This window comes from Diadema antillarum, unplaced genomic scaffold (assembly GCF_040938485.1).
Source record: "Diadema antillarum isolate AM-2024a unplaced genomic scaffold, OU_Dant_1.0 seq00000687_RagTag, whole genome shotgun sequence".
In the NCBI taxonomy this organism is placed as follows: Eukaryota; Metazoa; Echinodermata; class Echinoidea; order Diadematoida; family Diadematidae; genus Diadema; species Diadema antillarum.
Window position 1 is genome coordinate 965,543 of NW_027271592.1, and position 17,343 is coordinate 982,885.

The 17,343-nt window shown below is 39.0% G+C and overlaps 1 protein-coding gene across 1 annotated transcript in view; it reads right to left on the reverse strand.

Moving 5' to 3' along the window:
* Nucleotides 1-17,343, reverse strand: part of LOC139737247 (dystrophin-like) — a 466,340-nt gene that overhangs the window by 230,141 nt on the left and 218,856 nt on the right. The window contains exons 34-38 of the mRNA XM_071647923.1: nucleotides 14,865-15,008; nucleotides 7,932-8,090; nucleotides 6,594-6,938; nucleotides 5,771-6,082; nucleotides 4,803-5,114 (exon numbers count right to left, since the gene is read on the reverse strand). Of these exons, the coding sequence (XP_071504024.1) occupies nucleotides 4,803-5,114; nucleotides 5,771-6,082; nucleotides 6,594-6,938; nucleotides 7,932-8,090; nucleotides 14,865-15,008 (1,272 nt within the window). The remainder of the gene's footprint in view (nucleotides 1-4,802; nucleotides 5,115-5,770; nucleotides 6,083-6,593; nucleotides 6,939-7,931; nucleotides 8,091-14,864; nucleotides 15,009-17,343) is intronic.

A 17,343-nucleotide genomic window follows, 5' to 3' on the forward strand; every position in this document is an offset into this window, starting at 1 on the left:
CTTCGTTATACGTAGGGTCCAAGAATATAGTTTTAGGATTAGGTATATCTAAAAAATCAAAAAACACTTTATTAGATGAAGGGATACTTTGTGATAAATTTTTCCCAATCGATGCAAAAAAATCATTAAAAATTTCGGCCATACCAGCAGGTACATTGCTTGAGGTATTACCCCATCGTACTTCTGAAATACTAGATGCATCATTAGATGTATTCATAACATCTTTTATTGTTTTCCAAGTATTCTTTATATCATTTTTATATTTCATTATCTGGTTGACATAAAATTTTCTCTTTTGTAAACGCAATAAATTAGTAAGCGTGTTTTTGTAAGTCACATATTTTTGTCTGTTTTTATCCGTAGGGTTACTCCTGTATTTATAAAACAAATTATTTTTTCTATTAATCGATCTTAAAAGTGATTGGGTTATCCACGGGAGTCTTGGAGTTCTTTTATAAGAACTTTTCCTTGAATGAATAGAGCAATATCAGTAGAATATGTCAGTGAAAATTTGAGGAAAATCAGACAATCCATTCAAAAGTTAAGAATTTTCAAAGTTTCTGGATGAGAAGACTATAACAGTTTATGACGTTACATATACGTACAACAATATAAAGAAAAAGTCAAATTCAACAAAATTTCATTTTTTGAGAAAAGTAAAGTTTCCTCCAACTTCTTACCAACACATGTTTAGGGCAATATTGTTCCCTCTGCTTTCTGAAAGAGGTAAGTCAAGCACTCTTGCAATTTGCTAAAAGTATGAAAATATCTTAAATTCTGCTTATAATTTCTTTATATCATTGAACATTTGTGACATCACAAATGGTAGCAGTTTTCTCATCCAGCATTGACTGCACAGAAACTGAAAGAATTTATGATTTTTGAACAGATTGTCCAATTTCCTCATGTATTCACTGATGTATTCTACTAATATCACTCAATCCACACATACATTCAGGTGAACTTGTCCTTTAATCACAACATTCTAAGATTCCTGTCTCCAGCCACTAGATACAGTTGCAATACCATCAACACATGTAGCCATCTCTTATCCCTGAAGAACATTTATTTGCACCTGCTCACGAGTAATAGGCATCTTACTGGCACATATTAACATCAAGCAGGCTTTTTAAATTACTCCTAGTGACACTGGTGGATCACTGCATGTCTTGCCAAGCGACATCAGTTCAATGTCCGTCAGGGCTTGAACCTCAAACCCACTGGTCTGAGGTTATAAGTACTTCACCACAAGACTTTAATCAGCATAGCATGTTTTTCTACTGTACAATTTCTGCTTCCGTTATGCTTCTCGTTCACCCATTTTACTGGCATTCACTTGAATTTAGACAACCCACACAGGCATTTCAGTATAATGATATTTAGTTAGATTAAATAATTTCAATTTTTTAACAGATTTAAGATATCTGTGCTCATTTGGGAGAAAACAAAAGAATGCCAGCTGGTGTGCTGATAAAGTAAGCAAGGCACACAAAAGGGCTAGAATATCATTCCGCATAACTCCCTGCTGATGTCATAGGAATGATGATATCTAGAGCTACTTTAAGTGATTTATTGCTGCAATACCGGATCTTTATGGCATACCATTTTAAAAGGCTAACTTTTCTAAACACTCTACCGATAATGGAGCGATATTGTTGAGAAAGTGATACGATGGCTGGCGAAATGATGCACTTTTCGAATCAAATCCTCCATGAGGAATACGACACCTTAGTCACCAACGCGAAGCGGCATCTATCTCTCTCTCTCCTCTCTATCTTCAATGTCTGCGTTAACACCGCATCCATCGGGAATCACTTTGATCTATGAGCTTCATAGACTGGGCATGGGTAGCATAGAATAAACACTATTAACGGGGGCTCCCAAAATAAATCAATGCAGGGTTCATTCATCAACTGCTGGTGTGAAAACAGAAAGGACTGGGAAGGGAATGGGCAAGAGAACAAAGGATTCCTTTTCCAGTCTAATCCGATTGTTCACTTCTCAGGCCCAGACCCCGATACCATTTACTTTTCACATTTTGAGACAAGGAGATGTACAAGGACCTCCTCTGGCTAGGTTTGAATACATGAATAAAAAAAAAAAATCACCAAGAAAGAGATAAAAAACTACAAAAATGAACAAAAAAAAAGACTGGAAACAGATACATGGATTGGTATTTAAAAAACTTATAAGGAAAGAGAAACAGGTTTAACATGGATATTGCAGAGTGACACTTTAAAATAAAATTGCAAAAGAAAGAAGGAAAAAGAAGATATAAAAAGAAGAAAGAATAGACAATTTCAAAGAAAATTACAATGGGGGGAAAAAGGGAGATGAGATGAACAAGAAAATGATGCCGGTGATGATGATGATGATGATGATGATGATGATGATGATGATGATGATGATGATGATGATGATGATGATGACAGAGAAGAAGCCAAAGTGGAAGAATAGATAAATAAATATGACTAGTATCCATATTATTTCATCATGATGATGGTGGTATAGATAGCGATGACTATAATGATGATGATAATGATGGTGGAGATTAGATACCGATGACACTTTTGATGACAATGAGTACTGAAGCTCAGTGCACACACAAAAATGCATCAATAGATCTACTTCTTCACTGGCTCACACATTGATGCCATTAGAAGGAATCCATCATATTACTCACTCTCTCTTATCAATAAGTTATCCCTCTCCGCATCATTAAAGCTTCATCAGCGTGACCCAGATATCGTTGGAGGGTGATCAAATGGTATCACACATTCATTTCCCGAATTCAACATTCACTCATTTCTCTTTCCATCATCTGGTTCCTGGCATGCATGGCTGTAAAATATATGAACGCTCATCCTGCTCAAGACAAGAAGTAAAAATATGTGCACACTTGCTGATTGATTCATTGACAGAGATAGTCATAAAACACATTATAATTCAGTTCCTCCTTGTGTGCTAAAAGTGCCAGACAGGATAGTGTCAAAATTTACGTGTTTCTTTTCCTCTTTCTTCCGTATTTATCTCTTTCTTACCACTTTTTCTATCTCTCACTTCTCTCTCTTTTTCTAACATGTTCTATCTCTACCTATTTCTTTCTCGACCTCTTTCTCTTTCTCTAACCTCTAATTCTCTAGTGATCTGTATTGAATAACTATGTTCCTTGAGCATTGGTTGCAACATCCTCCAAGCAAGATTCACATCCAAAATGGCCCTTTTCGTCTAGTTCCCCGCCCCCAATCTAAAGTTTCCAAACTCTACAAGCCCTGCCTCTTGTCATACTCCCACCCCCCCCCCCCCCCCCACCATCTATGCTCCCAAAAGGATACTGGAGACTTAAGGAGGAACATGAATGAGCTAAACAACTGCCAATTAGGAAATACCACTCGCATGATCATTCAGTCTTGGGCTCTCGGGCGCTGCATCATCGTAAGATGGCAATCCTTGGAGGATACTCTGCTACTCTGATATAATTGGAACCAGGTGTTGATGGCTCTCGCATCCATATCAAGGTTGTAGGGAGGATGGGAAGTAAAGTTTTTTTAGATTAACTCATGGAATGCCTGTCATAAAGCCTACAATTATGCAGCATGACCACCTGTGTGATTTGAAATGATGCATACTTCATATTTCTGACACAATACACATGTCTTGCAGAGCTTCACAAACTACTCCCCATTGGAAATCAAGACTGGTCCCTCAACGCATTCATCCTTCGAGTGGGGAAAAAAAGTAGTTCAACCCGCCAAACTCGGCATCCAATCTCCATAACAAGGGAAATGCATCAGCTCCTCGTTTGATACAAGGAGCTGTATGATTCACAAGATAAGGCCACAGAGTGTCAATCACAATGTTTCTTGTTCGAGTCCACTGGCTGCTGCAGTTGCACCCCTAGGCATGACACTTGATTCTTATTGCCTAGTCTTTTAGAGGTGACGTAAAGTCATTAAAGTTCGGTGGTTGCTCACTTAAAGGCATTCAATGCTTCATTAGTACTCATGAAGAATGGATCACATTTAATTCAATCATTTAATAACAATATTTGTCCCTTTCTGCAGTCCCATATTGTGAAATTGAATTTTTTGCACTGTAAACTCTGTCACTGTCCAAAGATTGGAAAGGGTAGAAAAGCACATTATCACATTTATTGCCCTATTGACACCAACACAACACATACACCTTGACAATCTCTACATCCCTGAGATTCTCAGCTTTAAGTTGAATTGTGGTTACATCACATTGCGGTTTGAATCCTTCGTGTTTTGAGTTTGAATGTCTAAATGTACTTTGATACTTTATTTCGTCTTTTTCCTGTCATCGTAACTACATTAAAGGGCTTTAACCCACATTCAATCCATCTACTCATTTCCAACTCATCACTTTCACTGTATTCATGATACTTTAATTACAGCCACCACAAACCACCATCGCAGCCATCATCACCATGCCAACCATCACCATGCCGACACTCATCTTCAACACCACCATCATCACCATCACATCTACTGCCACAGTCACAGCCACTGTCAATTACATTGAAATCATCACTCATAACCCAAGTCATCTCCTTTATACTCCTTTACACCATCCTCATCATCACTGCCACCATTAACGACAATATCATCATCACTATCATCATCATCTTCATAATCTTGATTTCTTTACTCCTCATTCTCATTAATATCATCATCATATTTCATTATAATCTTTTTGGGGCATCCACAACATCCTTGTTGCCATCATGCCTGCAATCTTTTCTGTCCCACCAGTCAAACCATCACCTTCTTCCTCCTTACCTGCATCTTCTCCTGGTTTCCCGCATCCCCTGCCGCCTTCAGCTGGTCCTCCGCGCCCTTCATCCACCGCTCCATCTCCTCCGTCTCCACCCGGAACTGGTACCAGTGGGGCACGACGATCTGGAGGGCGTTGCGGCGTCGTTCGGCGTCGGTCTTCAGGGTGGACCAACGGCCCCGGAGGACGGACAGCTTGGACTCCAGCTGACCGGCCTGGGCGGGGTCAGTCTCTCTGGTCTTCTGGAGGAGCTGCTCCCCTTGCTGGATCAGGGACTCCACATCTGGCTCCAAGCTCTCCAGGGCTTCATCCGTATCCTGAGGATGATGATGATGATGATGGAGATGACAAATTGCAAGATCATGAAACAGACTTCATCTTTCCATGTCAAGCCACTAAATAAATATTTAACTGTATCCCTTATAGCTAGCAAATAGGGGCTGGTTTAAGTATGTGCACATCTTTTTTCCCCAACACACAATAAGCCATTCACTTATACTGTTTATATGCGATTCATTGCTCAACATTATCGCTAACATTGACTGGATATATTTTAGTTGACAAATTTACTTGCTCTGTGTTGTCATCATGATCTACTAAACCAGTCATTGCGGATACATGATTGTGCTGAGTTCATATGACAAAAAACATTTGAAAATCAATGCAGTTTATGCATATGTGAATAATTTTGAGGTACTGGTTAGCAGGATTAAAAACATGCCTGCAAATGCTGAAAGTATGACAAATAAACAAGTGTTACAGAAAAAGCTGCTACATCTTATCAAAATGCATCACAACTTTCAATCTATTAACTCATACTGAACCTGAAGGAGAACTTCTGGCCAAGGAACTCTGCATAACTACCTGCCAAACACGCCCGAACAAATCTGCTTCAAGACAAATGCCCATTCCAGTCTGATTTTTGCTCAATAGATTTAAGGCCACACTGATAAACAGAAATATTGTCTCACACCTTAACATTGGTCTCGATGTCGATCTCAAAGTCCTCGTCCCTCAGCTGCCCGCCCTCGACGAGCCGGTGGTCGCAGAGGTCGATGGCCGTGTTGGTCTGCTCAAGGATGGTGTTGAACTCTCGGAGGTAGCCACTGGGCTTGACGGCCAGGTCCACAGCAACGGCAGATGCCTGGAGGTCTGGAGTTTGAGAGACGGGTGAGGTCCCTTGAGGGGTAACTGGTTGCTCCCCGACACCCTGGAAGATGTTGTTAAGGTTGACAGGGGCGCTCTCTGCAGTCTGGACCTCCATCTTGTCTACCTGCTCATCAACCTGACAACAAGACGACGGAGAATTATAGGAATCATGTCAGAAATGTTGATCTGCATTTCTCTCTCTCATTATTAAAAGTTAAAGAACAGACTGAGACATTCTCGGAAACTTATTTTAAATCCCTAAAAGAGATGCCATAGAGTTCAAATTCTGACTTGTTTCCATTTCATTCATGCTTAAGATCTGTATCAAGGCTTTGTCTTCACTCTGTTAGAAATTCATGACCAAAATACCACCTGCATGTCAGCTATTTTGTTGCACAGGAGAAAATGGAGCAGTGGTCATGAAGAACTTGCCCTTGACCGTTTATTTTGGTTTGATGTTCCCATGAAAGTTCACCTTCATGCATTGTACATTACACTTCAGTTTTATAACAAAAGTAATTGGCCTACAAAGTACAATTTACATGATGTTTTAACACAAGCATTATAGAATGCTTTCTCATGTAAATGAGCGAAGTGGAGGTGTGTTTCATCACAATTTGACCACTGAAAAGTGAGAGCAGACTTACAGCCATTCTGCCTCCAGATGGTGCTATTTGGTCCAACTTGCCGAGCTGAGTGGGTGCAGACTCACTGTCTGCCACCCTCTCCGGCTGAACGGTTTCCGTGACGATGGCATCTGCATTGTTGTTGTTGAGGTTGTTGGCCATGACCACTGTCGTTGTCGTCGTCGTCACCATCGTCGTCACGGATGCGAGGTCTTTGGGTTTGGATTCGACCACCATTTCCTGTCTGGGAGATATCATCTCAGTGATCTCAACCTTTTGCTTCTTCTTCTCGTTCTCTTCTTTCTCCCTCAGCTTCGCCTCCTTCTCCAGCTCCATGCTGATTTGATTCTGCTTCGCCTGTTGCTCCTGAATGAGAAACCGAGGTGGCAATGTTGTTGGAGGTAGAATCGATATTGTTTGGGTGCATCATAATTTTAATGCATGCAAAATATCAAAATCCACTTCTCACAACGTGTTAAGGTTCAAACCTGTAATGGAGTGGTCCATCTCTCAAACACATTAGAAAAGGATACCAACCCTGTCCACTCCAAGAGTCGATCAATAGTCAGTAAATAGTATCAGCCTGGGTCCAATTTCATGAAAGATGTAATGACAATAATTCTTGCCAGAATAGTAACTTCTCATAGCAACAAGCACTATGGAAGCAGGATTCCTGTCAATGCCATGATAACACTTGCCATTTCAGCAAGACTCACAATCATAGCAACTTTTCATGAAATGGGGCCCTGGTACACCAAGACATACGAATGAATGAATGACAAGGAAACAAATATGACAAGACAAGTTAAAGGACAAGTCCACCTTCATGTACATAAGGATTGAGAGAATGCAGCAATTCTAGCAGAACAATCTGTTCAAAAGTTATGAATATTCTAAGTATCTGCGCAGTCACTGCTGGAAGAGAAGACTACTACAGTGTATGATGTCATATGCGTACAACTATATAAGGAAAATAAAAAGAGAATTTCACAAAACTTTACTTTTTTAATGAAGTGCACATTTCTTCGACTTGCTACTGACGTATGTTAAGGGTAATATTATTCCCCCTGCCTTCTGAAAGAGAGAAGTTGAGTGTTCTTTTGTTATGCGAGAAAAATGGAAATATGTTGAATTTTCTTTATTCTTTCTTTATATCGTTGTACTCATGTGACATCACAAGCTATAGTAGTCTTTTCATCCAGCCGTGACTGAACAGAAACTTCAAAAATTCATAACTTTTGAACGGATTGTCCGATTTTGCTCATACTCTCACTGATGTGTTCTACTAATATTGCTGCATTCATTCAGCCCACATGTCTATGAAGGTGAACTTGTCCTTTAACTGAAGGGTGCACCAACCTTTATCTTCTTGCAGACGTGTTCCCACTTCTGGTTGAGGGCAATGAGGTCTGGTTCCGAGGAGCGTCGACAGTCTCCTCCCAGCTGCATCAGCTCCAGAGCCTGGTCCCTGACCTCCTCCACCCTGTGGGAGTAGTCATCCACCTCGTCCTGGAGTCTCTGGTGAGAGAAGGTGTGAGTAGAGACAGTCTACAGTCAGTTTGAGTTTCAAGCTTGAGTTGAGTCAGTGTAACAAGTCTACATTTGATTTTGCGTTTCACCCCGAGTTCAAGTTTTTGTGCTTACAAACAAACAAATAAACAAACATACACACACAAATTATATAGGCCTTCATATATACATTTATACATACAATTTGTACACAATTAATTACCATAAAAGGTCACAGAAACACATTTTAATAAAGAAATTGAAATTATTCAATATCCTAAATTTCTCTCTGCACCAGTATCATTTTATTTGGTGGAGTTGACGGATGATAAATACTCATTATTATCAAACTACAATGCTGCAAACTGTGCCCATTACGCTTCTGCACTCTTTGACACCATAACATTGGGAGGGGCAAGTTGTACAAGTTTAAAGCACACCTAATAGGACATCTCTATACTGCTAGCTTTTGCAATGTCACACATTGGCAATTTCTAATTTAAAACTAATCAGTTTCATGCCAGGCAAACTAAATCAAAGGACATGGGAAGAATGCTACCAAGCTTCAGGCAAAAACTTTTACATTGTCTATTTGTTTACAAATATGGTATATGCGTGTCAACTTCAGTCACTACAAGCAGAATTTGACAGATGCTATTTCTGAGAGGATTCCAAATTTGATTCCACTTTACCAAAATCCTGGGACTCTTGAACACACACACACACATATGCACACACACAAATTCACTCACATTTTCAACTGATTCAGATCTTTTTATTCACTGCCTTTAAAAGAAAGAATGTAATCAAACCAGACTGCTGGTTTATGTTAACTCTTGCAACTTTCCGCGAAGTATAGGCCAAATCAAGAGTTGGTATTCTACACACCAAGATAAACTGAGAGCGTTCATGGATGAGACAGCTTGCAGGCATTGCCTGTGTTTACATTTTACCCGTCCCTAATCTTTGCTAATGGAGCTTACTCATTCCCTGCAAAACGCTAGGGTCAAATTCTTCAAAATACGAAAAAAGGAAGAACAAAAACAACAAAAGTAGAGCTCCATATGACAGGCATCCCTAGACTTGTTCAAGCAAGCCAACTTTCCAAAATTGATCTTTTTCTCTTTTTTTTTCTTTCTTTTTGTCTGATGGAGTACAGATCTATCATCACGGTAAACAGTCCAAAACTTTTTTGGTTCAATTGCAGCTTCAGGGGAAAAACCATAAACTAGGAGGATGAAAAGCCCCTGCCAAATCTGCTGCGCCAAAGTCTGAGCCAATGACCCTTGACCTAAGACCTATCAACCCTTGCAAATTCCTCAAGATGGAGAGGGAGAATATATTTCTGGGGCCCAATGACAGGGAATGTGAGATAATTTGAGATGGACAACTTACAAGATCTGACTGTGGCACTACTGCTACTAAATTTGCAAGGGACTATAAAAGTGTTCATTTACAGTTTTGCCCAAGATCTAGCCACAACTTTGACTATTGAGGTGATGAACAGCTTTTTGAAAGCCACATTTCTTATCAAACATTTGTAATTTACTTTATCAGCTCAACAGAAAAAAGAAACAATTTAAACATAACACTTTACAGAACACAGCCAAGTATGTGCATATAACCCCTTAGTTCTGAGAACACAAATGCACTGAATCCACACATGAGAATTTTGAAATCCCTCATGGTAAATTGATTTTGCAGGCATTCCAGTGGCTGATGGCATTTTCCAATCTCACTCAAAGGCGAAAGCATTTACAAGAATGCAACACAGTTTTAACAAAGCTCTCCAATTCACACTTCAAATTTCTTTCTCTCAGATAAAGTATTGTCATGATGAGGTCTGGTTCATTCACCTATTATCTCTGTGACTTTAATAGCATAACTGGCATCATACATCACGCCCAAGTGTTACATATGTATCTCTTTGAGTGATGAATCTCATTTTTTCTTATATAATTCAGAAAATAACTGAACAATCTCTAACAGTTTCGACAAATTACAATAACTACTGTACATACGTGTGTATGTATAGCACTCTAACAATTTATATGTTGTTTCACAGCACTTTACATCACATCTTCATTCATAGCACAGCTGCTCTATATACGAACACTCTATTTACTCAAATTCTCTCTAAATTGTATATACCCAAAACAATTTCAAATCTAAAATCAGAAAGTGAAGCTTGTCTAAAAGAAAAAAAAAAATTATCCTTGAAATTTGGGAAAGGGATAATGTTACCACCCCCGCATACCATCAAGTTATACACAGAGGCAAACCTTAACTCTCTTAGTCTTATGACAACTTATCTGAGCAGGCTATCCAGATAAAAAATCATCAATGGTAATGAGTGGATTAACTCTTTATGTGCCATGGTGGAACCCCCTTGTGTGCCACATTATTCTGAGACACCAACGTAGTCATGCTTTGAGAAAACATTCTGTTTTTCAAATCGATGTAATTTCTATAGATTTCATTTTAGCTGGACATGTAGTGAGCAAAGTTGTAGAGAAAATTGCAAGCTTTGCTTTTAGTCCAGTCAAAATAGGGTTTCACCCACCACTAATTGCAACAGTACGAATTTCACTGCAGTGCAACTTGTTATGGGCTCCTAAACACCATACTAAAAGTCCCAAGAAATCCAATGGGGTAAAGTGGCTAAATTTGCATAATATGCAAATTAGCTCCCATAATGATAAAAATACAGTGTTTACATGAAAACTATGCTTCTAGGTTTCAGATTGGAAAACCGAAAGTGTTTTAACCTATGTTTACAATGTCAGCTAGTGCGATGCAAACATTTCCATGGACATGATCTGGTCCTCATTTGCATAATATGCAAATTAGCTCCTCATAATGATAACAATACAGTGTTTCCATGAAAACTATACTTCTAGGTTTCAGATTGAAACACCGAAAGTGTTGAAACTTATGTTTTCAATGTCAGTTAGTGCGATGCAAACATGTCCATGGACATATTCTGGGCCTCATTTGCATAATATGCAAATTAGCTCCAATAATGATAAAAATACAGTGTTTCCATGAAAACTATGCTTCTAGGTTTCAGATTGGAACACCCAAAGTGTTGAAACATATGTTTGCAATGTAAGTTAGTGCGATGCAACCAATCCCATGTTCATATTCATGGCCTCATTTGAATAATATGCAAATTAGCTCCAATAATGATAATAATACAGTGTTTCCATGAAAACTATGCTTCTAGGTTTCAGATTGGAACACTGAAAGTGTTGAAACATATGTTTGCAATGTCACTTAGTGCGATACAAACAATTCCATGTACATAATCTGGGCCTCATTTGCATAATATGCAAAGGGTACCGAGCCAACGGAATGTTCAAATGCACCAAAGTGCCCGATATGAGCATATCAAGAGTGTTCAAATGTGATATTTCAGTTTCTCTTCACCAAATACAAACTTTTCAGCATTAGAAACCTAGCATGAATAATTTTAAGCGAATAATAGTTTGTTATCAGACAGATAATGATAGCTTATCCATTAATTACGTAGAATCAAAGTACGAATATAAACAACTGTCAACATCTATAACCTGTCCAATTTGGAGAGTTGCTTATTCGATTCTGGATGATTCAGCTCTTGCACCCTTGAGGGTTTTGAGATATTGAAGATAGCACAGTCAAAGGAAACTCTGTGGGTAGTGACCAAAGTTGCCCCTATCGATCATATCCCCACGGCCATTTGCAAAACATGCATCAACCAACGCGATTTCCGTTGTTCTAAGCGTACAAGATTTTTTTTTTTCTTTAAAGTCGTTTGGCCGTCTAGCAAAGACTATTTCCATGAAAGTACATCTTTAAAAAGTGGTGCACATGAGTCAAAGCGACTCGGAGGGAGGTACCCGAATTTATCCCTATACCATCACAGCCCGGTACAAAACACAGTATATACACGTGAATACAGCTGTTTGAAGCGAAAAAACAAACAAACAAACAACCCTCTATAACGTCCTTTTCGTTTCATTTCCATTAAATTTCAGTGGAAGTTATAGAAGAATTATTGTTCTACAATATCTATAAGATGAAAAGGTGAAATCCTAAGGGCAATGAAAAACATGCAGTATATACAACGGCGAAAAAAAATGTTCCATGGGTACATGCCTCTGAAAAGTTCTTCCGCCTGTCTAGCACATACTCTTTTATTTTCGTAAAATGCAATTCAGGTAATACAGGAGACGTTGCTTTACAATATCTATATTGTCAAAAAGTTGGACATTCAAACGCAAGCCCCTTGGGAAGTGCCCAAATCACCCATACCTTGACCTTCGTGGTCCCAAAACAGGTTAACAAAACATGCATTATGTGCCAAAGCAAATTCAGTTGTACATGCACGTAGAAAGTCGTTTTGCCGGGTTGTAAATAAAAACACTTTACTTTTCATGATTTTTAAATGGTAGAGACACTGCTTTTCAATATCATATAGTCAAAGGGGTGCACAATCAAAGCCCACCGAGTGGGATGTGTTCAAATCATCCAAAACCCTAGGGCAATATAGGAAACATGCACTATCATTTAGCACGAATATGTTCCAATTTTCCAACGGTTGTACAGCAAGTGCCCTATTGTTTTCAAGAAATGCAATATAATTAAAAGAAGAAAAAATTGCTCTACCTTAATTTTATTGTCAAAAGGGTGAACATTTCACAGCAATCCCTTGGGAAGTGTCCAAAATTACACCTCTGCTCAAGCCCCGTAATTACAACACACGGATACTATGAACGCAAATACTGACGTTCTTTGGTGCATGGTCTTAGAAGTAGTTCCGGCAATACAGCTACACACTTTTATATCGATAAATGTCGTGGAAATGATAGAAGAAGCATTGCTTCACAATATCTATTCAGTGAGAGGATGCACATTAAATTCCAATCCTGTGGGATGTGCCCCAAAGTACCCCACCCTCACGGCAATATAGAAAACATTGAATATCATTAACGCGAATATACTATATGTTCCAAACGTACATGTTTGTTTTTCTTTTGTTTTCAAAAATACATTGTAGTTAATAGAGGAGACATCCCTTATAACGATATCCATATTGTCAAAAGGGTGAACATTAAAGGACAATGCCTTGGGAATGGTCCAAAATTACACCTACGCTCACGCACCCTTAAGACAAAACACAGATATTAGCAACGCAAATACCGTTGTTCTAGCGTGAATGGTTGTAAAAGTAGTTCCGGCAATACATCAAATACAATTTTCATCGATGACAAGTTATGAAAATGATAGAAGAAACTTAACTTTACAAGATCTATACACTTAAGAGGGTGCGCATCAAACGGCAACCCTGTGGGATGTGCCAAAAATACTCCACCCTCACGGCAATACAGAAAACATATAATATCATATAACGCGAATATATATATGTTCCAAACGTACATGTTTTCGAAATTCCATCGTGCCGTATAGCAAAGGCACTTTTGTTTCCCAAAAAAATGCAACTAATTAGTAGAGGAAACATTGCTCTACAATAACTACATTGTCAAAAAGGTGGACATGCAAAGGTAATCCCTGGGGAGGTGTCTAAATTTACACCTACGCTCACGCCCTTTATGACAAGATACGGATATTAGCAACGCAAATGCAGTTGTTCTAGCGTGAATGGTTTTAAATGTAGGTCCAGCAATACAGCAAATACACTCTTATATAAATGAAAAGTCATGAATATGATAGAAGAAGATTTGCTTTACAAGATCTACACAATAAAGAGGGTGCTTATTGAAGGGCGACCCTGTGGCGTGTGCCCCCGAAATGCCCTTTATCCTCTTGGCAATATAGAAAACATATAATATCATATAACGCGAATATATATGTTCCAAAAGTACATACTGTCAAAATTCGATCGTGCCTTATAGCAAGGGTATTTTTGTTTTCAAGAAATGCAATGTAATCAATACAGGAGACATTGCTTTACAATACTTATATAGTAAAAAGTGGTGCACATTTAAAGCGGCCCCTTGGGAGGCGCCCAAAGTTACCCCCTCAACCCCGCGTCCCCATATGCAAAACGTGCATTATGCCAACGTGACTACTGTTGTTATGAATGTACTCTTACAGTTACCGCTAATTTGCATTTTATGTAAATCATTTTTGTACGACCAATTCGAAAAGGCATCTATCGTGTTCATTGACCTACAAAATATAAGTTTATACATTTAAATCTTTAAAATTGGATAACGGGAAGCTGAGATCTGTCAATTACCTCTCATTTCAGGTGCTAATTTGCATATTATGCAAATTTTACTATTTTGCCCCGCTGGATTTTTTGGGACTTTTAGTATGGTGTTCAGGAGGCCTCAACGACTTGCTCTGCAGTGAAATTCCTACTGTTGCAATTAGTGGTGGGTTACCCCCTAAAAATCGCTAGATTGACTGGACTATTTGATGTAAATTGTACGACAAATTGATGATCGTTTTTCTTTGAAATTACATCGATGTAACGGCATGACTTTTGCACACAAAACAGGGACAGAAATTAAGAATTTATTCGCAAATTACCGCTCGATAGTCAATCACCACATAAAAAGCAAGCTATAGGCCTATATGTGAGACGAACGGAAGCGCGAGAAAAGCTTTCATTGTACTTTGGCATTTGACGATTTATCGATCGGTTTGGGCGGTTTGTGTGTTTGAGCAGAATATGCGCAGTTGGCACGCCGTCGACCGATTCAGATGTGCGAACGTGGCACATAAAGAGTTAAACATTCTCACACTGTCTGCAAACATCTCTTTCTCACTCACCTGGTAGGTCTGTCTCTCTGTCGGACTGACGAGCTCCTCTCTGGTGAGCTTCTCGGAGGTCTCAATCTTGGAGAGGGCCTCTGCCAGCCACTCCTTCACCTTGGCCAGGCTGGTACGGAACGCCGTCAGCTGATCCTGGTAGGTCTGGTAGATCGAGGGGTGCAGTGGAGGGGTGCAGTGAGGAGGGGTGCGGTGGGGGCACAGGAGGGGAGAGAGATGGGGGCGAGAGGGGCATGTGTATGAAGGAGGAGGAGGACAAGGAGGTTAAGAGGGGGGTACAAAAAAAAAAGATGGGTTTACACATCTTGATACCTCAGTGAATCTTAGCCTGCATATATCATAAGGTTATCGAGTACATACTTCTTGTGGTTCATCATAAGGTTACATACTTTTGTGGTTCTTTGTCAAGGTATACAGAAAGCTTTTATTGGTAGATGAACAAAAAAATTTCCAGAAGTTTTCATAGTTTAGACACAGATGTGCAAACATTGACATTTATCACATTTCAGATCATTTATGACAACATTGCCACAATACCTTACTTACTATTTGTGTCATCATTGACAACATGGAAAATGCAATTTTCCTCAATCAATTACATTCTATTGAAAGAGTCCCATGCTTCTTTTGTTGGCTTTTTTTTTCTTTCTTTCACAAAGCACTCCACTTCATTAACCATGAAAAGTACTGGAAAACATCTTAATGCTTGCTGTGCAGGTAAAAGTACTGACATATGCATTAGGATAGAGTGCAGCTGAGGGGACATGCATATATTTCATAGATGGGAGTTACAAGTATGAGCTCCCATAGGAGAAGGAGAGAGCTTGGCGATCCTTTGTATGCACTTCAGTAAATCTTTCTTTCAGCATATAAAGCTGTCAGACTTTTAAGTGCAGGAATATTTCAAAGCATAAATATAGGAATTCCTCTCTTTTTTTTCTCCCTCCCCACAGCTCTCTCTTTCTCTCTATCCTTTTCTCTTTGTTTGTCTGTACTGCTGTCTGTCCATTTCTCTCTCTAAAGCTGTGTCTGTGTGTGTCTGTCCGCCTGAATTGCATATTTAAACAGGCTCTACATACCCTTTTTCAAGTGAACATGACAGATTTATGCCAATGTGGAAAGACATGGTTTAAGACAGATACCAGTGACCCGTGTATCAGTATGTGAAATAAACAAGATAAAGATAGACAAAAGAGATGAGACATTTTTGGAAACAAAGAAGGATGTATGGATAGATGTAAACATACATAGAAACATATACAAACATTGTACATTGACAGTTCCATGACATTTGCTCCTGCAACAATTGCTCCCACAAAATATTGGCATGATAAGACAAACATAGATTCTACTCACAAATATAACCCTAACTCTAATCCTACTCCTCACATCAAACTAAACCTGAAACCCTATCACAACCCTAACTTAACCCTGACCTTAAAGTCCTCGGAGAAAATGACACTAGACTCACTAGAGCAATTGTCACAGGAGCAAATGTTGTGTCACCTATGAATAAACATTGACAACTACATAAACAAAAATGACTACCGGTATTAAAAAAAACCTAGGAAGCTACCACATGAGAAGATAGACAAGGTGAGAAAATTTATGAAAGAGTTTTAAAAAATGGCAGCAATTTATCAAGTAAAAATGAAAATGTAAATGACAGAAGGAAGGAAGAAAGATGGCAAGGGCAGAGGGGAAGGTACATGGATGGAGAGGATGATTTTGAAGTCATACCCCCGAGGGGGAAAAAAGATTTAGTGATACAGCTTAGCCCCTTGTTGGTATGTGACCTCAACAAGAGATTGGGAAAAAAAAAGTATTTTCAATAGTAAGATTTGAGGCCATGAATTGCCCTAGTTCACTATCACTCTGCCCCTCCCCAACAGCCTCCCACACAATGACTTTCTTTGTGCCTCCAGTGTACTTGGTTGGAGTACTACATGCAAATGAAATTGTGGTCCTTGGACAGAAGCTGTCAATGCTGGTATTTGTGATGAATGTTTGTACATGTAAGTGCAATTCACATTGATGGGATTAACGGGATACAAATCTTAAGTTTTGCATCTGAATACATCTCAAGATATTTGCTAGCATTGACAAAGAAAAAACAAAACAAAAAACCTCACTAAATGGTGTGATTAGCATCATGCTCCAAGTCAAAAGGAATCTTTGATCATTTCAAATTTACAGCAATTATTCGAGAAATAGCACAACAATTTGCACAGCAGTGGGTGTCTGAATGAAGAAGCAAGTAGGTCCTAATCTTTGAATTTTCTAACCCATTATTAAATAAAAATGTACGCAAACACAAGGCAATCGCCAAATTGTGTCTCGCCCATTCGCGTACAAGGAATTAATATTTTTTATAACTCCAAGAAGTTAATTGACCTGCTTATGACCTTTGACCTTGTGGTGACCTTCAATACCCTAAGGGACATTTACCGTCCATGTTTGGTCACAAACGGACAAAGGG